Genomic DNA, 22,274 nt, shown 5'->3' on the forward strand with positions numbered 1-22,274 from the left:
AACACCCTGTCTAAAGGCTTGTCTGTCAGAAACAGAGTGAAGGTAAACTTCAAATAACTCCCTCTGAATTTGCTCAGGTGATTCTTGTATTCAATAATACTAGTAAGGCTACCATGACATCTAGTGGATGGTAAGAGATGTTGGGCAAGTTTTAAAAACACTTAAAAATCTAAAAGGTGGAAATCCAAAAGAATAAAAAGAAAAGTCATACCAAGAATGGAGAAAAGAGCAGAGGGCACCCTGGAATGTAGTTCAGGTTAATGTTTTATGGCTCTTCTTCACTCTGCAGATACCTGTTTTTCTGAAGGAGCATGCTTGCTTTGACTGTTGAAAATTTTGACAAGTTAATACAACTCTCAAAACTGTGGTCTTAATGGGACTGTGCTGTAACTCAGGCAGGCCTCACAGAGAATTAGAGGAGATTTGGGAGTTTCTGCCTAGATCCATTGTCTGTGTGCATCCTGCCACTCACCACTGGTTTAGAAGAATTAGTGCTCCTGTATTCCAGGTGGGAAACCTATTCTTTAAACAGGTCAGAAACTGCTTCACATGAGCATGTGGACATTCTCATAGTTCAAACTCACTGCAGCTCTCAGAGGCCCAACTACTGAGGGTGTTTCCCCTGGTTTCATGACTTTGTACTTCTCAATAAGGAATCCCTCATGTTCTGGGCTCCCTATTCTCTGCAGAGGTGTGATCGTGATGGTGAGTTGGTGCATTTGTTCTGCCACATTGGCCATTGTAGTGTTGTCTGAAGCTTGGACATGAAAACAAATGCCTAAAATTCAGCTGTTCATTACGAGCTTTTGGTTTTGGTGATCCCGTTCAGCCTGGACCATGCCTTCATCATTATTTTACTCTTTGTTTAAAAGATTCTGAATATAATGGAGGAAATTCATTAAAGACCATTTACAATTAAGAGCTACTCAGCAAAACAGGCAATTAAAAGCTACAGAACAAATCAGTATTTTCGAAGTGTGAGTTTGTTCTCTGTTTTGTAATAAATGTCTTGCTGGACTTCTTCATCTCTCTTTTGGTTCCTTAATTTTTTTTTCTTCCATGGTGTTGTGTTTAATTCAGTTAAAAATATATATCTTGGCTAATGCTTGAAGTTGATATTTTCTTACACAAAGAAACCTGTCTACCTGATCCTAAACTTCTAGTTGAAATTTGATATCATGAGTTTTTGTTTGGCAGTAAAACTGGAGGAGATGGAAAGGCTTTTAATTCTATTTGTCAGTGGATGAAAAGAACATGAAATTCTTAGTATTGTGCATGAGTAAAAGGTTTAATTTGACATTTGGAAGTTCACACTTCCAAAACTAGTAAACAGAAATCTAAGCCAAATCCAACAGTAACACCATCACCAAAACAAAATTTTAATGCTGTATTTATATATGTTTTTCCCTTAAATGTAAGATAAAGACTTTGGCAAGCATTTAGTTTTTAAATGCTTCCCTTAGCCTCTTTGCTCTGTACGTGCTAAAGTAGCTTTTGCTTTTGGTTCAAAACCAATGAAAACAGTGGACTCTGGAAGGAATGAGAGAGAACTGATGAAGTGGGGCAAAATTTGTTTGAGATTCAGCAGATGATTGAAATTCTAGATTAAGGGCAGTGATACTTCTGTGCTCCAGGAGAAATTAGTTAAGGTGTGTCTGTAATCTTTAAAATCCTGACAGCATTATGACAAATAAATGAATGAAGCCCTAGTAACTTTCCAGAACCTTTAAAAATTATCAGGACATTCAAATGCACTTGTTTTTCCCCTGACCATTGGACTTGCACTTTGTTGGATTAAAAGAGTTTATTCTAATATCCAAACAGCTTCAAATCTGCAAAATACCTAGGCCAACCCGTGCCATCCTGTGATTTTGCCTAGAAGTGTGATAGATTCCTAGAACTGGAAAAGATAAAAACTCCATCTTTTTTAACGCAAGAGGGTGAGTTTCCCACCCTCTGGCATCCTGAAGATAGCACCTTCCCTTTGGGGTTGCTGCAAAACCAGGAGGAAATCAGCACCAATTAGATCCCAGAGATTATTAAAGATTTCAGAATGCCTTGTATATGCTTCTTTTTCCTCATCAGAAAACTGTTGAGTTTTGAGACAGGGAAAGGACTCTAAATGCTGCTTTTTCTTACCAGTCTGAGAGGGCAAACTTTGATGTAGCTTTCCACTTCCTAGCGTGTCAGAAGCCTCGAGCCAAGTACAAAACGTTGTAGTAGCAAACAGCTGCTTTCCAAATCTCTGCGGAGTCATCTGCCACGTAAGCACTGCGCAGCCAGAGACTGTACATCTGCTGACAAATCAGTCCTTCTCTTCAAAGGCCTGTCTCGAGGGAGAGTTTTAGCGTTGTTGTTGCCATTATTAGATGGATAAAGTGGGCTTATGCCAAAGGTCCCTTTGGCTTCTGTGCTAGACACTTTAGAAACTCATTTCCTTTACTGATGTCTGATGGGTGCAGGTAGGATTTGTTCTTCAGAAAGGTAAGCAGAATCTCTGGGGGGTCATTCTTAAAATGAAGCAAAGACTGTAGCCATCTATATCTGCTTTGATAAAACAGATAAAGTAGGAGCTTTCCCAGTTAGGGTCTCAGGTTTTACACAAGAATTCCTATTTTTCAGCAGTGTTTTGAAACTTCAGTAAACCATATAGCCAAGTCAGATTGTGATAAAATATGATATTGAAATGTCAATGAGGGAAAAGTGTTACATAACTGATCTTTGGGTGATATGAAGACTGATGCTGAAATTAAGTGTCAAGCCTCTCTAATCTCGTTGAAAGTAATTTTTAGTTCAGAGAAACCATGAAACAGGAGAACTTCCATGCATTCAATTGGTTAATGTCCTGTAGGAAACAAGGTAACTGAATGAAAATGTGAAAATGTCACTGGTGCAGTAAATGTCCTTCTTGAGGAAAATGACACCATTTCATCACCAAGAATGGCCCCTGTGACAGCTGTGATTGGAACACAAGCAACTCTTCATTACAACAAGCAAACACAAAGCTTGAATAGCTTCAAATCACTAAATCTGTTCTTTACTGCAACACACATTTGCCCAACTAAACTGAAAACTCAGCTCTTCTACAAGAGATGTTGAAAGAGAGCTGAGAATTCCAATCTTGTTCCATGTATTGTTTGCAAAGTCTTTCAGTCCTGCTGAGCAGCCTGCAATGATCAGTGGGTTCTAAAGATGCTGCATATAAAGATTCAGATTCTATTCTCTGCTGTAGCTCTGTTCTTCCTCTGCTCTTCCTCTGAGTCATGATGAAGCTTTCTTGGTTGCATCTGAGGCAGAGCTTTGCATATGCTGAGGGTGGAGAAGATAATACTTCTACTGAAGAATGAGACAGCAAAAGCAAGTGAAATCACGTTAGCTAATACATCTATACAAGTAGAGATGTTTTTTCAGAAGTGTCTGAACTTACAAGAAGTAATTTAATTCGCTTGTACATCCCATAGGTTTCAAAGAGAACTGAGCAAAGATTTCTTATACCCTAGTAACATCACAAATGAAATCTTGAATTCCAACCTGTAGAAATAGAGTGATAGTTCAACCATGTGCTTACTTGTTTTTTAATCATCACTCTTCCCCATCATAGATATACAGACAGTAATAACTATGCGTGCATTCTTTTTGGTTCTTAATACTTTCTTTATCCAGAACATGGATGGACCTTGCTATGGAAGTACTCATAACAATGTCTGGATTTTTTATGAAATTTCTTAATAACACTTAAACCAGTGCTATTTTGAAGTACTACATTTTGAATGTATTCTGCATACTTTTGAATATGGAGTTCCATCTGCTTTAATTGCTGCACATTTTGCTGGAATGAGCCCCATTCCAATTGACTAGTCTATATTATTTTATTTTTACTTGGAACTTCTCTTCAGTGTAGTACAATGACAACTTATCTGCTTCAGGTGTAAAATCTAAGTATTTCTTAGTTGTACCACAGTGCTGAATAGATGCATCCACCAATAAAGTCCCAAATGTTCTAGAAAGTGAACATTTATTTAGCAGGAGTTCATTCCTGTTCATAACAGCTTCCCCCCTAAACAAACTTTTTCCCAAATGGGAAAGGAAGCATAGAAAAATTGGGTGGATTTGTTCAGAACAGCAGTGTCAAAGTCCAGTGTTGGAATCAGAGCTGTTGGATGCTGGTCTCTTGTCTTGTCTGCTGGAGTATGATGCCTCCTAGTGTTCCACTCTTGCATAGATTCATGTTTATAACTCCCTTACAATTTTAATAAGCTTATTTTGGCTATTTCACAATAATGTATTTGTGCCTTTTTTTTAGATTCTTGAGACTGAATAACAATTTCTTTTTTTTTATTTTGGCAAAGTGTTATCTAATAGCTCCCACCTACAGGCTTTCAGGCTGGTGTCAAAATACCTGCTGTCTCCTGGAGAAAGCCATCTTCTTCAGCAACCTGTCACAAAAGGGGAAAGTGGTCATGCTGAATTTGAAATTACTCTCACTTAATTTCTGATGACTCTGTTCTGTGCATGTGTTTGTGCTTATCTACATAATTCATATATATAAACACACAGGCATTTTCATATACATATGAATTACATAGATTTGTATGATCAATAATATTTCACTGAGCATTTTTGTGGAAATATGTTGGGATTTTTTGCTTTTCATTAGTAATCACCACTAACATAAGTGGTACATTAAATCATTTTATTGCTGGACACTTTCAGGAAATAGTCTTTTATGTATGCCTTTGGTTCTGAATTTTAAGAAAGATAAAAGTAGTATTTTAATAGAAATGTCTTCATTAATTACTAAACTCATTTTCTGCCCTTTAACAGTGAAAATTTATCATTAATATTATGTACTTAATATGCTTGTGATATTTCAAACATAGCTGATTGTCGATTGTGCCCTTATATAACATCTGTTCACGGACTTAATGATTTCTTCCCAAAATTTTTTTGCCGTAAAGGAGAAGAGAAAACAAGTGGATAACTTCAAAAGTGTTCAGTTGTGTAATATATGTCTATATAGTAATATTATGTTAAAGAAATAATGCTGTACTGTATGTCAGAAACATAACATGGTAAACCACATCATTCTGTTCTGTGTTCAGTAGCTTATAGACTAAGTCAAAGCAACATATTCATATTTTTCCAGACGGCTTTCAATTTATTTTTCTCTGATCAAATTATAATTAATGTTCTATGTTTACCCTTCCTTCCTTATCCCTTTTTCTTTTACTTAGTTGATTTCTGAATGTTTCCCTTTATTCCTGTGATCTTTCCTTCATAGCGGCACTGTCTCGGTGAAGCTTTGCATAAATCTATCAGCAATGTAAGTGATCTGCACTTACAGCTTGTGAACCAGGCATGCTTGCACTAATCAACCTGCATATCCTGCAGTGCTGCTTTACAGCTTAAGCCCATGAAATGGGAGACATGATAATATTTGAGACGAGAACATGTGCTGCTATCAAAGCTTGTGGTTGTGGAGCGCATCCCCTCATCTCTCTGTATGACTGTGTGTCATCAAACACTGTGTATGTCATAACATGAGCAGCGTCCTTATGTCATTGTTAATGCAAGCAAGCTTGTGGGCAGTGCAGATGTGTATTGCAGAGCTTTCTACAAAGCATGGGATTGATGCTCTACTATAATTTGCAGTTTTGCAGTGTAACTCATAATTGTAGCCAAACTGTTTTTTTTCAATTTTTTTTTAATTCTCACTGATGTTTTTAATGTGCTGAAAACCTGGGATAAAAGTATTGGAAGTTCAGAGAGTGGTGTTTAGAACTGTTTTCTTTTGAATCCTCAGTACAGAGGTGTACAGAAAGGGTAGTCCAAGGACATACAAAAAGAGGCACTGATTTCTCAAAACATGCTCTTAAGGATATCAGTCTCTGCACTGAATAATCAAAATATTATTTAAAATCACATGCTCCTCTAAAAAGACTGATATTTTAACTTTTTTTGTACTTTTCAGCATCAAAACAAATTATTAGAAGAGTAGACTAATCTGACTTGCTTGCTAGAATCATTTAATCCTCATTGTCCTTTATTTTCTGTATAGTCTATTGATGCAAACAGACATCTCCAGACATTGACTCATTTCAGGCTATGGTTTTGCAGTCACTTTAATCTGGTGGAAGGATGAGCTGCTCTTGCTTAGTCCTGTTCTCTTCGAAGATGGCTTCCTGCCCAGATGTCAGACTTCTCTTGGTCATCTCAGTTAAAATGTTTTCCACATTTCCAAGACAGAAATGAAAACAAAATCATTTTGCCCTTGGTCCATGCTCAACATATTTATAAATTATATACTGATAATTGTCAGAATTTGGAGCAGGAACATAAGTGAGAGATAGATTTAACTTCAAGCCAAAGATACATTTTTTCATGTTGTTTTAATTAAAATTTGCCTAAGTTACCATGGTTGACTCTATTTGACTGTTATAATGAAAGGCTTCTTAGAGTGTGATCATTAAATTACCAGAGGTTCTGCAGGACTGGGCAGGACTTCCCCTAGAACTGTACCTCCTGGTGGCCAGGGTGAACAGGACAGGACAGTGGTGAGAGACCTGAGGGACAGAAACATGGTCAAAGGGACCAGTGAGAATGGGCTTACAGGTGAAGAGAAGGACCAGGTAGGTATGAGGTTACAGAAGGGTGGGAAGGGGAGAAGGGCCCAGCAGTGAACATGGGATGAATTAGAGTAGATGGGGATGTGAGTAGACCAAGGGAAAGTTTAGGTAAAATAGCTTATTTTTTTTTTTGCTGGAGAAGGATAACAACCACATTGCAGTATGAGAAAATGATGCAGATATGAAAATTCAGAGCTGGCCGTGCTGGCTGGTGCATGGTGCAAACTCACCTCTTCAGTGGTGGGAGTTTCTAGGGGTGAAGACAGAAAATACACTATATATTATATATAGATATTAAATAAATGTAATAATCCACAGTGAAGGTAGATGATCAGTAGAGTTACACTGGAGCTAAAAATATTTTCTTTTACAGGTTGTTGATAAATAAGTAAGGTAGGAAACTTTGCAGCTTATAAAAGCTTATTCAGACTAGAATAGCTGTAAAAGGCAAAGGGACTTGGCAATAAAATATCAGATTAAAGCCAGTGTAGGTAAATGCAAAATGATACACAAGGAAAGAAAAAGTGTAACTTTTTCTGTAAAATGATGAGCCTTACCTTGACCTGTTACAACTAGAAAATAGATTTGGGGACTATGATATATAATTCTATGAAAACATCACCTCAGTTCTCCCTAGGAGTCTCAAAAGCAAATAAAACTTTAGGAATATTGGAGAGAAACAGAGAACATAACATGTAAAACCATATAAATCAGTACATAAAAACAGAGTTTACTCTCATGTCCAATAACTTGTGCTGCTTTGGACTCCTAATCTTAAAAAGAAGTAGTAGAAAAGGGGTAAAAGTAGGAAAAACGTGATCATAGATACGAAATAACTTTCATACAAGGAGAAACTCATTAAGCCAAAGCAGTTTAGTGTGGCAGAGTTTGTAGGGAGGGAAATGATCGAGAGCTATAGAAACTCTCATGAGTAGAATACAGTGAATGGAAAGGGAACTTCTTTTCACTTCTTTCCATTACAAGTACTGAATATCATCATGTTAAATTGGCATGTCTGCATGGAACTTGATACAGGATATTATGGATACTAAAAACTTTTATGGGCTCAGATAATGGTTGTTATTATTTCTTCTATAAATCTGCTCCAAAATACCTCTTCTGATTTAAGAAACATTGCTAGTTCCAGGTAGACTACAGAGTCAAGCTCCCTACATCTGTGCTTGGCCTTTTTTTTCTAGAGTAATCCTAGTTGGTCCTTTCTGCAGGCAAAACCAGAGATCAGATAAAACTTTGGTCTGACACTATACAATTATTATATGAAATTTGTATTTAATGTAGTTAGTAGAAGGTTTTGCAAAACATTGTGTAGGCCTTCCCTACACTCCTTTAATAGTACCTAATCTTTTTCAAAGGTATCTGAAGTATAATACTATTTATACAATGTATGTTAAAGGTAGAGTGTATATTCCCAGACACAAAGACCTTGTGAACCTGAAATACAACAAGCTATGCTTATTTCATTTAAATTAGTCTGATTTTTGTTTTCTTTTGCTTTACTTCAAATTTTTGTTTCTGTAGCTTTTTTCTTTCAAGTCTGCTTAAGCTGTGTCCTCCTGAAAAAAAACCTTAACCCACGTGTTCGGCAGCAATGTTCATGCTAGAAGTTGTACTTGGTATGCTGCAATTTATATTTTGCTAAGTGGTGGATTTAATGTTCTCTAACTCAATAACTTGATGTGCAATGTCGTTACGAATTTGACATAATTAATTTTAAGGTATGCTGAACCAAATGACACTATCAGACTTCCATTTATAATTCCATATTATGCAATCCTCTGAGGCTTGAAAAGTATCCTTACTGATTCAAATTCTTTGTCACTTGGCAATTTTATTACCCTTCCTTTGAATCACTGTAGCAAAATTCTCTTTTGGGTAAATCTTGTTTCTAGAACTGGAAGGTATCTCATGGCTAGAAAGGGAATACAGGTTTAGTACTTTAAGTCTGAGAAGATGCTCTCTGATGTGGAGAACAAAGTATATTATTATTATAAAAAGGTAATGGGACTAAAAAAGGAATATAGTGTACTATAATACTTGTTGGATGAAAAAGCATTGTTTGTAAAATCAGGTGTTTCTAGGAAAATTAGTTGCTTGTGACTCAAATTATTTAGATCTTGGAAACAAGCATAAAAATCACTCTCATAGTCTTACTGAACTAACAGAAAAATGTGTGATGGGAAGTCCTCAAGTGTTACTTTTTTTTTGATGTTGAGTGGTACTGTTTCTTTCTAAATGAGAAAACCACTAGTAAGGTAGGACCAGAATACAAAAAGATATAAAAACCAGTGTAGATGTCACAGGCTGTCCTCCCCTATTCCAAGTGCAAGATCATCCTTGCAGAATGGGTGTTCTCCTCAAGAATCGTTTAACAATCAAGTGTTTGGTTTCAGACCTTGATAGTGTCATTTTTATCAATCTTTTATATAAAACCTAAATAATCTTTGATCATTTGGCCATTAAAAATTGTTTTACAGGTAGTGCTGCAGTATGAACTAACCAATATGATAATCCTTACAAAACCACTAAAATGTCATTATTATATCTCTGGTTATATACATATAACATTAACAGCAGATTCACTAGATGGATGACATTGCTTGTCTGTCTTTTAGCTAATGCTCTTGCTCTAAAATTTCAAATGTTTTCTGCTTCTGAATGTCGTCTTTACAGCTGATGTTAGTATTAATGACTAATGAATATTTGCTGTTCTGTTGTGGGTTAGATCTCCTTACTGAAGCAGAATCTGGAGATGCAGCTTTCCCAGTCACAGAGCTCTTTGCAACAGCTACAAGCCCAGTTCAGTCAGGAGCGACAGAGACTGACTCAGGAGATCCAGGAATTAGAAGAAGAGCATCAGCAAAGGCATAAGTCACTTCAGGAAGCCCATATCCTTGCCTTTCAAAGCATGGAAGAAACAAAAGAGCAAGAACAAAAGGCATGTTTGTATGGTTATTCCAAACTCTGTAGAGAATATTGCCATTTTAGCATTTTGCCTACACAGTTGGAATTAGTAAAGAATCTGCATAACTTCAACATTTTCTTTTCAGCTGATGTAGTGTAGTAATACTATTATCTATCCAGTTAAATATGAACAAAACACATTGAAAATATTTTCTAACACTGGCATTGTTTCATGTCTTACTTTATATACACATTTATAGCTGTGTGTGTATATATGTAAAAGTATTGTCAACACATGCATTTCTTTATGGTAGATTGACATTGTTACCCTTAATATTATATTCTTGTTTTGATTTTTGAGTAGGAATTTTCCATTATAGTTAATTTTGCATGTATTTTTCTGTCAATAGACTCCTTTGAAATGTATTTCATATTTTTCTTATGTTAAAAATCGTGTTAGCTATGTTCTGTGACTTGAAAGATAATTTTCATATCCCACTCCAGATACTTTTTTAAAACCTTGACAAAACCAGCTTTAAAAATGGAATTTTGATAGTGCATGGTATGTGATGGGGGGGTATCTTAAGGTTTAAGTTCAGCTCCAGTGTGCCTTTGCAATCAGTTTCCACACTATGTGCCCTGAAGATCAGCAGAAGATGTGTACCAGGAACATTATGATTCATACAATTCCACAGGGAGTAAACATGGGTGTCCTTAGGGAACAGAAGTCCCCAAATGTGTGCACACTAAACCCATCTATGAAACTGCACCTTATTATATTGCTTGCTTTTGTAGATATATCCATGCATTGATTTTTTTTGCTTTTCCAGCTGTGAGCCAAATAGGTTTTGTGCACAGATAATCTTGGTAACCATCAACCACTGAAAAGAAAAAATATGTTAGGAGGATAAGAAAATATGAGTAATACTAGAGTGGTTTTTCTCTAGAGTATGTTAATGCCTGCTTTTTGTTTCCAGTTGTTTATTGTGTAATGTTTTATACATTCTTTAAGTTGGTGTAGAACAAATTTTGTCAATTTTGATTTCATAGGAGTTAGAAGAACGTTTACAACAGAAGCACTCAGAAGAGCTTCATGCACTGAAAGAAACACACAAACAGGCCATGGAAGGCTTTAAATTGGAGATGGAACAGGAACTTCAGACTCTACGATTTGAGCTGGAGGATGAAGGAAAAGCTATGTTAGGTATACTATTTTCAAATTTGAAAATGGGTCCAAAACCATTATTTCTACTCATGCAAATATACATGCACGTGTGTGTGTGTATTATAACACTGTAGTGTCTCTCTGAGTCATTCAGTGTTGACCTAAGTGTTCCTCTTAAAATCACTATAAGCTTTAATAGGTAAGCCTAGACTCTTCACTTTGGAAATACCTCACCCTTAAGGCCTTTTGGAAGGAGTAAGCAACCAAAGCTCCTGACGGAGAACTCGTGTTTTCAGAAAGCAGCAGGAATAAAATACAGGACAGTTACTTAGCTGATGTAAAGTGTGTTTTAGATCAGCAGCAATACTAGATAGAGCTGGACTGTTGCTGTTAATTAATGTAAACATGTCCAAATTAAACTTCTCTCTTTGTTACTTCTCTCTGGTAACCAGCTTCCTTGCGCTCAGAGCTCAACCACCAACATGCAGCAGCAATTGACCAGCTGAGGCACAACCATCAACAAGAACTGGTAGCTGCCAAAATGGAGCTTGAAAGAAGCATAGAACTCGGCCGGCGACAGGTAGGAAGCATGTCTGGGATCTGGCTGCAAAATGGCATGGTCAGTATTCATTTTTCCCTTTGCAGGAAAGGGAAGAATGAGAACAAACAACAAACATGTAATCCTTCAAAATCATCCAGCACCAGCAGCTAATGCGTTCCAGTTTCCTAAACTTCTTTGCTTAGCTTTTTCTGCCTTCCACAAACCTCATTCAAAGCCTAGAAAGGCTCCTATATCCAGGTAGTTTCCTCTCAGAATGGCACAGCCATCTGGGACAACCTTGGCTTGCTGTGGGAGGCAAGTGCCCATTCTTGCAAAATTGAATTCATCCTCAGCTGCCAGCAGGAAGGAAAAAGCTGTTTCCCTTTGAAGCCTAAGAGATACGGCAAAAGAAGTGGTTGCTTATAATCAAAGGATTGCTTCAAACTGAAGAAAAAAGTACACAAAAAAGCCCCACCAAAACCAAGCTCCCAAAGCCAGTATGAACTACCTTTGCTTTCAGTAGCAAACTGATTAATTCACCGTTTATCTTTCATTTTTCATTTTATACAGTCAGTTTTTCTGTTAGTAGTTAAAAATTCCGAGTATAAGCTCTATTGAAGGCCAGACTCCTGGAAATAAGAGGACTGGAAAACTACCTATTTGCCTGTATAATAGGCTTTTCAAGATCGATTTACTGATACTCCAGCACCAAGGAGGAGGAGTCAGTTTAGAAATATAATAAGAGAGGAAACAGGGTTTGTTAGACATAGCCTTTACACAAAAACAGACACAGTTTAAGATGAGCCTGTTTTTACCTATTCCTTACTGGTTTAACAGTGTGGGCAGCAGAGGCAAAACCAAGGTGCTGTCATGCAGGATTTAGGGGGATATAGTTTCAGTCATGTGTTGTTTAAGCCCAGAGTCTGACACCTAAATGAAATGTCAGAAATAAAAAGTTGAAATTACAAGAACTGGTGTTTGATCCAACCAAACAGGGGATACTTTTTGCCTCTGTGATCTGCTAAACATGACCTTTGGTTGCACTGAGGGCAAAACAGTTACTGAGGTTTCTTGTGTTAAAATGCTCATCAGTTCACAGGATCAGGGTTGAATGAGAGGAGAGTGGTCTGATCAGGATGATTATATTTGCTACTTTTTGAAATATTTATATATGTAGATGTAAATTTTTCCTCTGCTTTTTCTTATAACTTTAACCTAGTCTTTATATAGGGAGATAAGTATTTATATTTAATTGTTTGCTCTAAAAGGTGCCCTAAGAAGTTGGTGCACTAGGACATATTTGTATTTCCTTGAGACGTGAAGGCACAAAACACAATTATACATAAAAATACTTTGGAATATCTGCTGATTTTCTCTGTGCGAACTACATGGTTATTAAATACTGTGAAACTGTAACAAGTGAAATAGATGGAAATAAAAAACTCTGAAAAAGTTATTTTCATTACAGACTTTTCTGAAACAAGGATGTGCATTATCAAGGCCATTGGAATGGGTTCCAGCTGGGTTTCCCAGATATTAACTTCATTGGAATTTCTTAGGCAAAAAAAGAAAGACTTTTCTTGATTTAGACACAATATAAATATAACATAAACTTTTTAACACATATTCTGCTGTAACATATTTATGACCTGTGTATATGGTTGTAAGATAGGAGACTTCAGAATGAGTTTGTTTGTGCAGGGCATACATCTTGAGCAATTTTCTCCCATTGAATGAGGCTGTAAGGGAGAAAAATGTTTCTCTGGATTGTATGCTGATGAGGCAGGGAAAGTGAAATGCTCAGACCCTGGATCTTAGTGATACTTGTTTTTTTTCTTGTGTGTGTGGGCAAAAGGAAAATGTGATGAGCTACACCAATTTTAACAGGCAGTGATAATCATGGGTTTTTAGTGTTCTTGCAAGTGGAAATCACTTATTACATAACTTTGATTTCTTCTTTCTTTGTACTTGTACACAATAAAAAAGCCCTTTGCTTTGATAATAATTTGTGTCAGCATCAAAAACTGAAAAAAATGTCTATTGGATGATAAATTCTTCTCAAATGTTTTCTTCCAAAAGCAAGTATTGCAGGTATCACCTCTAAGAATTAGTCTATCTAAAGTATTTTTTGCTGCTTTTACTTATATCATAGGAAAAAGAATTTTTGTGCCGGATATCAGATCTACAAGATGAACTGAGACACCGAGACCATCATATAGCTGAACTCGACAAAGAGATTCTGCATCTTCATGAAAATATAAGTGCATTGACGAAGGAATTAGAGTTTAAAGGGAAAGAAATTCTTAGAATACACAGTGAATCCAACCAACAGATCAGGTATGAATTTTTCCACTCTAAATTCAAACCTGTATTGTTTCACTTACCGTTTTACTTTAAAAAAATTACTGCTTGCAGTTTTAAATATATCCTCTAAATCAAGTCATGTTTCATATCATTTAGTCTTCTTTAGTAAAGCTCTGCCCTTTACTGGTAGAGTTAGTGACTATGCTGTGCGGTTAAGTGACATTTCAGTGACACATTTTGCCATATTTTAGTAGCAGTTCCCTCAGGTGTTGGTTTTTGGTGGGTTTTTTTTCAAATTCATTATGTTTGTTTATTTGAAAAAGCATTAAAGGAGATGCATTTACCATGAAATAAGCTAGAAGATTGGAGAACAGTAAGTAGTAGGCTTTGATGAATCAGTAATTCTTTCTGTGTTCACTGATATTATGTAAGAGCCATTAGAAGCATGGCAGAAAATCATGATGAACAAAAAAGTCTGATTTTAGAATAACTCTTTTTTTAACAAAAACTAAATTAAACAGGATGCATGAGCAAGATTTAAGCAAGAAACATGAGAAAGAGCTGGATGTCTTGACAGCAGATCACATCAGAGAGAAACAAAGCATGCTGGCAGATTTTAATAAGACCCAAGAGCTGCTCAAGGAAATTAATTCAGCTTTACAAATTTCGTAAGTTTTGTTGCATTAAAAAGAATTGTATGTAGCTGCGTTTGAGTGAATAGTTTATTCTGGTGTCCATAAAGTCCTGAAGGTACTACAGAGATGCAGATGTACAAATACCTCAATAAAGTATGGGGGCTAATCTTGCATTCTTTAGGCAACACAATTTTATAATCTTTAGGGGAATGTAGTGGGCTAAGTTGTTAAGGGTTTGAGACCAAAAAATTTCAGGTAGGAAAGATTAAATCTGTGCAGTTCCTACAAAACCTGAGAAAACAGTATTTCAAGTGGTTTCTTTCTCAAACTTTAATACATCTGCTTTGAGAACACAAGAATTTTTCTACAAGTTTATAAGCAGTACAGTATTCTCTAAACAGTTTTACGACTGTTTACGACTACTGAGAAGTGAGATTGTAGCATGAGTGATGCAGACGTTTTCAGGTTTAGTAGCATAAGGAAAATTAGTGTCTGAAATGGATTGTATGAGCATAACAATAACAGAAGGCTTAAGGGTTTGTCTGAATCAAAATGCCACCAGGGATTAGACCACCTAATGGTGGCAGAAGTGATGTAATAGTGTGTCACCAACCAGTGTTTTCCTGTCTTCCACATCCTTCATTCTCTGTCTCTGTGGTGTTACCCATTTGGTCACAGTTTCTGGCTCAAGTTTCTTAGCACAGTGAGGGCTTCCTGCCACAAAGTTGTCACTAAGGGATTTGTGTTTGCAGCATGGAAGATTTATGGCAGAGAGAAGAAATAGGTTCTGTGTTTTTGATGGGAAGCTTTTCTAAATAAATATCATTTACAAATGGACAGTAAAGCCAAAATGCATCTAGCTTTTTCCGGATAATGAGCCCTCAGAAATTACCTTCAAATAAAATGGTTATAAAATTCTAGTTTTCACCCCCTTGTAATTGTCCACATGCATGCTCTTATGCCCTGATAAATGTGGTACCTTGCCATTCAATAAATTAGGTGTAAGCTACCTCCTGTTTGCTGCATTTATCTTGTATGAGAAGCAGGCCTATGAGCAGCCACCAGAGCTGTTTTAGAACTGTTTACCCTAAATGTTTTCTGCATTAAGAAAATTCCCTTCTCAATGGCAGGGAGTTTTCTGAATTTAGCTGGTTTTCTACTCCTTGCTTTAGTTCAAATTAGAGCTTTGAGGAAGCAGCCACTGGCCCAAAATCAGCAAGCACCATCCAGGGTGCCCTGACCTGCCTTGCAGTGTGTTATTTCTCTGTTCACACTGAAGCAAGAAGCTGTCCAAAGAGGAGACTATGTAGAAAAGCAAACAAATTTAAAAAACCAAAAGCAAACAAACAAACAAAACAAACAAACAAAAAAAAAGCCCCAAAACCAAAAACCAGAACAAAACCCAAAAACACACACACACGTACCCCCACCAACACAGAGAAGTTTTATGCAGCTGTTTCTCAAGTAACTGTTCCCAGGTTCAGCATCACCTAAAGCATGGCCTCATGAATGTTTGTGGAATGGAGAATGTGTCTTGGAATACTTGAGAGTGGGTGTCATCTGTTAGGCTCTACAACTAAAGTCTTAAAATGACAAATTATCTATTTGAAACAGAAAAAAACCCTCCAGTTCTCTGAAATACCTGAAAATAAAATGACAGCTGTGTGTAACTATCTACTGTACTGTTGGGATCTAGGTACAAGAGCTTAACCCAGCATAAAAAGTATGCACAAAAATTAAGCCAGCTGAGGCTATTTCTGTTCTGCTGAGTCAGATGCCTTCTCTGCAAGTAAAAACAATCATGTTGTTCTCATTCATATTGTTTTATGTAATTGCATTATATAATCTCCTCAGAATATGTACAGGTTATTTGAAGGTTATTAAACTATCTATATCATTTAATATTAACTGATTTTTCAGCTGCAAATCAAGGTAAAATCTCATAGTTGCTTTTGAAGAGAAAACATTTATCTGAAGTGAAAAATTAGGTCTGCTTCCAGGTGTCTACACTTTGTTTAATTTTTGAGGAATTAGGCTTGACCTGATTTAGATTCAATTTAATTAATACATTTTTCTCAGAGTTTGGTTGGGATTTCCTTTCTTGTTTTCACTAAGTTTCTTAGATATCCTGAATCTGTTCTGATACTTGGTTCACTAATCTGCATGAGGGCTGAATATGTGAGAGACATATTTTAGTACTTTCCTTTGAAACTGTATTTAGCATCATGAGCATGTTATTAGTTTAAAGGAGACACAACAACTTGAAGTTGTCATGTCTTCATAACTTGTTCTTTAAGTAAAAGGGATATTTATGTGGTTATTTGTACAATTCGTCTCTCAGTTGGCTTATTTCACTTCTCTCCTTTAATGCTTTCCCACCAGACATTTCAAATTTCCTCCTTTTTTTTTTTGAAATGTTTATTAATTGTTACATTAGATATCCTAATATCCAAGTGTTGTTCCTTTTGTTTTGCAGCTCATTCCTTTATTTCATCTCTAATAGTACTAAGTAGCTTTTGTGGAGAGGAGTTAGTTACCAATTAGTCTTCAGTGTTCTTGGGTATCTTCTGTTCCAGTATGTTCCACAAGAACTGAGGAAGATGCCGTGGTTTTGAATGCCTTATTTTTAGCCTGACTTACAAGTGGCCCTTTTCAAAAATGCAGTAGTGCATGCACAGGAAGGATGTTAAGTTTTAGAATGTTCCCTAAATTCTTAGCTGCTGGAGCAAAAGTTAGGTTTATTGGGGCTTTTTTGTTTCTTTTGTTTCTTAACTATCTAAAGTGGAAGGAGAACATAAAAATTGATTTCCTTCAAGGTGGTAAGAAAGTCATCCTTTGTTTTTACTCCTTGAACTCTCTTTTGTACTTATCAAAAATGTGACTATTCACTCATCATTTAACACTGGATCAGGCTAAAGGGGATATTCTTCTTTTCTATAAAGTTTAGAAGAAATGGAAGAAAAATATAAAAACAGAGAATCAAGACCAGAAGACTTGCAGCTTATCTCAGAACTGAAAGACCTAATTGCAGAGCGGGACCAACTGATAAAGAAATTGATTGTAAGACTTCTATGCTCTCTTGGTGTAATATCTTGACAAATACAAAAGTTAATCTGTTTCAAAGTGTTTGAAATGTATTTAAAGAACCAATCCTGCTAGCATGTTATTCATATTCTTTGACACATTATTCCTCTGGTTTCAACGACTCATAATCGTAAAACTAATTAGACACAGAGTGTTTCCCAAAATCAAGCATAATACATTATTACAAGAAGTATTTTGGTACATCCTTTATCAGATGTCTCCTGCCTCCAATCCTGGGACAAGGCAGCCATGTAAGCCATATAAGAAGTTGTTTCTTCTGTGAGGCTTCTAAGACCAAGATCCTGACCCACTGAGCTTCCCAAATTCAGGCACAACACCCTGGCTTGGGTTAGTCTGATTAGATCCCAATTAAGAAGCATGAAGGAATTAGGAAATCAAAATTGAGTAATTATCAGAATTTAACTATATTGAGTCTTTTGCAGTACATAATCCATTAAGCTGTGCTCACTCTCAGGACCACTGAACTATTTATTTCTAATAAATAGAAATTATTTAGATCATTCTATATAATAATATATAAACATGAGATGCAATTTTTAGAATTATCAGTTTATTTTAAAATGTAAGCATAAATTCATTTGAGACCATTTTACAGGCAGATTTGGCCACTAACTGATTTAAAATGCATAAAAAGGAGTTTCTATCTGTTGTTCTTTTTAGGAGGACAAAAAGTTCTATCAGCTGGAGCTAGTAAACAGGGAGACTAACTACAACAAAATGTTTAATGCAAGCCCTAATGTTGGTGTTATTAATCCATTGGTGAAGGTATGTTCCATGGACTTCATTGCTAAAGTAAAAAAAAGAAGAAATCTAAAGATATAGTAAAAAGAAAAGATTTATGTCTGTGTGTGTGCCTGCATCTATACATAAATCACTCTTAACAGACATGTTCAAAACAAGGAACATAGTTTTCCATTTGTCTATTTATTTTTGTGGATGTTTGTTTCTTTTGTGTTGTTGAGAGATCCACTGATGCTGTTGCCCTGGTTTGCTTGACATGTGTGACATAAAACACAGGTTCTTATCACAAAACTACAAATTTAAAATGGAAAAGTGACAGGCAATAGAGCATAGAACTATATCATGCAACAGAGAGCAGTGACACCCCTAAGTGGTTTTAGTTTTGTAATTTTTCTTGGTTATTATGGGAAGTGCAAAGGCACTTAGCACTTTTTGGGAAGCACTCAGGGTGGAAGAGCATTAGAAAGACAGGGAGAAGGAACAGTAAAAGGAAGGGAATAAGGGTAAAAAGGGGAAGGGGAGATGCATGAGAAGGGCATGGAATGAGTCTGAAAGGGGAAAGACAGAGTAAGATTGGAATAGTGGAATGGCAAACCAGTGTGGACAGTGGAGGCTGCAAGAGACTGAAGTCAGTCTCTAACCTTCTCAGTTACTGTCACCACCCATGCAAGTGGAAGCCCTTCAGTAGCAACCTTTGCGAGTTCTCTCCGTCCTGCTGCAGAGCAGCCAGGGAAGGCTACTGTACACACTGACAAAGTAGCCTTCCTGTGAGTTCAAAAGCCAGCAGCATTGCTTCTTGAGGGAAATGAATAGACTTCCTGGTAGAGCACCTAAATACTATTCCTTTGCACCTCTTCAGGAGTGAGTCCTCTGACATTTCCTTCCTCCTTGTGATAACCCATAGGTTATTTCACTTGCATGGAAGGGGAAGTGAAAGCTGGAGACAGAAGCTGGGAAGGTTCTGAAGCAGAGGCTAAAACCCAAGGGCACAACCTGAGTGGATCAGATGCTCAGGAGCTTCAGTGATCAAGGTTCAGGCTCAGGTTATTTAAAAGGAAGTCTGGCTCCATTATTTGAGATCATGCTGTGGTTTTTAGCCACCCTTACTGCATTTTCACATCAGATCTGATGTGAAAATGCAGTAAGGGTGGCTAAAAATTATCTCATTTTCAAATCAGATATTTCAACCTTCTGCACAAACTCTGCTGCAAAATATCTCCTATCATTTTCACAAGCCCAGCAGCTCTCCCAAGCTTATCTGGATGCCTAATTTTTATGCTAACTGCATAAAAGAAATTAGTTTGGGCCCATTTGAGACAATACCAGGACTTCCAGGTACAATTTCAATGGTTGTTTGAAAATGTTGGAAGCCTGTCTGAACCATCCATTTTTAAAGATGTAAAATGTAACCATTTAGTATATAACATTATGTTTTGTGTGAAATCTGAAGTGTTTGGGAAAAGTACTTCAGCATCGGATTTCCATAGTGATAAGTCACATATTTTTATAATATGCTCCTATCACTTAAAGTGTTTAGACTTTAGAAGTGTCTTGTATGCCAGTACATTCTGATCTTTCATTTCGTAAGTTGTGGACAATGTTATGTTATTTTGACAAAGCACATACCGTATTATTGGAGAATGAATTACAAAGAAACTGAAAATCTCATTCTCTTTTCTTTTTTTGTAAAAAAAAAATACAGAAGTTATGAGTTACCACAGGCTTTGCATTTTAATACAAAATTACAGCCATTGCAGTATGTGTTAGAGCTTCTGTAATTTCTGCAATGTTTAGTATAGTATTACATTCTTATATCTAAAGTTTCTTAATACTTTGCATGAATTTCATGGAAACAATTCACACAATTTTCTCTCCAGATTTGACTGCTTCAGAAGCATAGATTGTTTCATAGAGAATATTATATAAATCGTAGTATTTTTCTAAGCACTTATGTAGATAACATACACTTTCCAGAGACAAGCCACCTGTAGAGCACACAGATTTTAACAACAGTTTGTTTAGCACACTGTTTTAATTACAGCAGATACTGTCCTGCAAGTGTATTTTACATAGTTGGTTACTTTCACCAAACTATTTCTTCTTATTTCTTGTTTCTTCAGCTACTACAGCAGACATGAATGGGACAATCTTAGTTTAATCCTTTATAGCTGATGATCATTCACTGTGATGCTTAAAACCCACTTTTTTCTATTATTGCCTTCTGTTAGATTGTCAGGGTATTTTAACTGTGTATTGACAAACACACCCACAAGTACATGTCTGCAATTAGTATCATTTGCATCTGCCAACACTGGAGAGGTCAGGCACTAAAATCAAAGCTAGCAGAGAGCCTAAAAGAAGAACGTGCAAACAAACAATAGGACTCTGTCTCCAGCTGAACTTGTGCCCACCCTCGAATAGAACAGCTCTTCTGTTTCAGGTGGAATTCTGATGGAAAATATTATATAGAAACAACATGATATTCCACTTGTCTTTCACTTTATTTAGTTCACATATATGTAGTTAATAAGCCCTTAAGGGGTTTTTCTCCTAGCTTCTTTGTTAGAATTGCATATAAGTAATTGGAAGAAATTATTTATTATATATTTAAATAATACCTAATTCATTGTATTTTTGAGCAAGGAAGTTTTTTATTTCTCTGGGGATGTCAAAACCTCCTACTTTTGGAAATAAGGCACTTTGAATTTTAGTATTTTATTGTGGACATGAAAAATGTGATAGAAGTCAGAAAATAACACACTATGTCCTGTCAGACAGCCATTTAAAAGAAAAGTGATAAAATTATTTGAAACATCCTTCTGCATTAAAATATCTATAAAAACAGAGAGGATCACTGACTCCCTTGTGTGATGTGTTCTGGAATGTAAAATAGTGAAATAAAAATAGAATTCCTAAAGATTTTGAATCCCTTGAAATACTGTCAAGAGAAGTATGGAGAGTATTGAAAAAAAATATGTTCAGTTGTGCCATCTGGTGTCTAGAAGTGGCAGCTGTATTAGCATCAAAGCCAGGCCTTTTCTTTGAGCAAGAAACTGGACTTCTGTACAGTAATATTTTTATCTTTAGCTGTTCTGCTATAATTCTTTGCTGACTGAGAGGGTGTAATTGCTCTGAAAGAAGTGTAGGTGCTTTTCCAGATTTTATGGTCCAGTTACCAAAATGTGCCTCAGTGATGGAGTGAAATGTGTTGGAAAGACCCATTTTTTTAATCATTTCAATTTGCTGTAATTGCATTTGATAGTAGAGCTGTTTCACGGATATGAAGAAAAGATTTAAGTAAACATGAAAGGTTTAACAGACTGAAAGGAAATTTTCCACAAGATTGTCAATCTCCAATGTTTAAATAGAACCAATACATGTTTAAATAGAACCAATGTTTCAATATAACCCAAATGTTATATTGAAAGATCATATACTCATGTAATAAAGTCATTGATTATTGCACTAAATCATAATAACCTAATCATTTTGATTAGAAATTCGATTTTTCTGTGAAAATTTGTGGTGTTCAGGTCAAAGGAAACAGAAGACTACAATTGGAAAAAGAGCCAAATCTGTCCCAGTTTCTCTCCTTCAAAAAAACCTCCAAGCCAGCCATCACAAAACTTCTAAATTAGCCAATGTCCTCATCTGTCCCGGTGCAAGAAGCCTTCCTTACATTTGTTATTTTTAATGCAGCAAAAGAAGAAGAACGATAAATCAACAAACAGGTTTGTGAGTGTCCCCAATCTAAGTGCTCTGGAATCTAGCGGAGTGGTGGGCAATGGACATCCAAACCGCCTGGACCCCATTCCTAACTCACCCATCCACGATATTGAGTTCAGCAGCAGCAAACCACTACCACAGCCAATGCCACCCAAAGAGCCCAAGACGTTTTTGAGGTGAGCACTGCCTCACCAATCTTTTTTTTTTTGCTTAACTTTGGAAAATTTTGCATTCTTATTGAGCTGAATCCCACTTGCTCTGTCAGCCTTTCAGAGGTACAAGTACTCTTACAGTGTTTTTAATTTTTACGTTATAATTATAACCTCTTTATAGTATTCCTTTTTATTGTAGACCTTGTTGAAATGTGGAGTAGTCTCTCACTTTTCCCTAAGTCTTGAACTTTGAAAACCTTTATAAATACCTTAACAGAATTCATGTGCTTCCAATTGTTTACATATATGAACAATTGTTTTAGATGTTTGTGTTATTTACTGGTTTTCATTTAGGAA

General features: G+C 36.2%; 1 protein-coding gene across 12 annotated transcripts in view; it reads left to right on the forward strand.

Annotated features, from left to right (window-relative positions):
- The window catches only part of FAM184A (family with sequence similarity 184 member A), a 74,557-nt gene that overhangs the window by 49,136 nt on the left and 3,147 nt on the right, over positions 1-22,274 (forward strand). Inside the window, exons 10-18 of one of the 12 annotated variants that reach the window (XM_071437830.1) lie at positions 5,282-5,323; positions 9,370-9,582; positions 10,599-10,752; positions 11,166-11,293; positions 13,407-13,591; positions 14,080-14,226; positions 17,136-17,253; positions 17,959-18,063; positions 21,739-21,941. In XM_071437830.1, the coding sequence (XP_071293931.1) occupies positions 5,282-5,323; positions 9,370-9,582; positions 10,599-10,752; positions 11,166-11,293; positions 13,407-13,591; positions 14,080-14,226; positions 17,136-17,253; positions 17,959-18,063; positions 21,739-21,941 (1,295 nt within the window). Of the gene's footprint in view, positions 1-5,281; positions 5,324-9,369; positions 9,583-10,598; positions 10,753-11,165; positions 11,294-13,406; positions 13,592-14,079; positions 14,227-17,135; positions 17,254-17,958; positions 18,064-21,738; positions 21,942-22,274 lie in introns of those variants that run through there. The other 11 variants (XM_071437889.1, XM_071437848.1, XM_071437854.1 and 8 more) reach the window with 11 other exon arrangements.

Source organism: Agelaius tricolor, unplaced genomic scaffold (assembly GCF_023055355.1).
Source record: "Agelaius tricolor isolate 1412-34295 unplaced genomic scaffold, bAgeTri1.0.p SCAF_1, whole genome shotgun sequence".
In the NCBI taxonomy this organism is placed as follows: Eukaryota; Metazoa; Chordata; class Aves; order Passeriformes; family Icteridae; genus Agelaius; species Agelaius tricolor.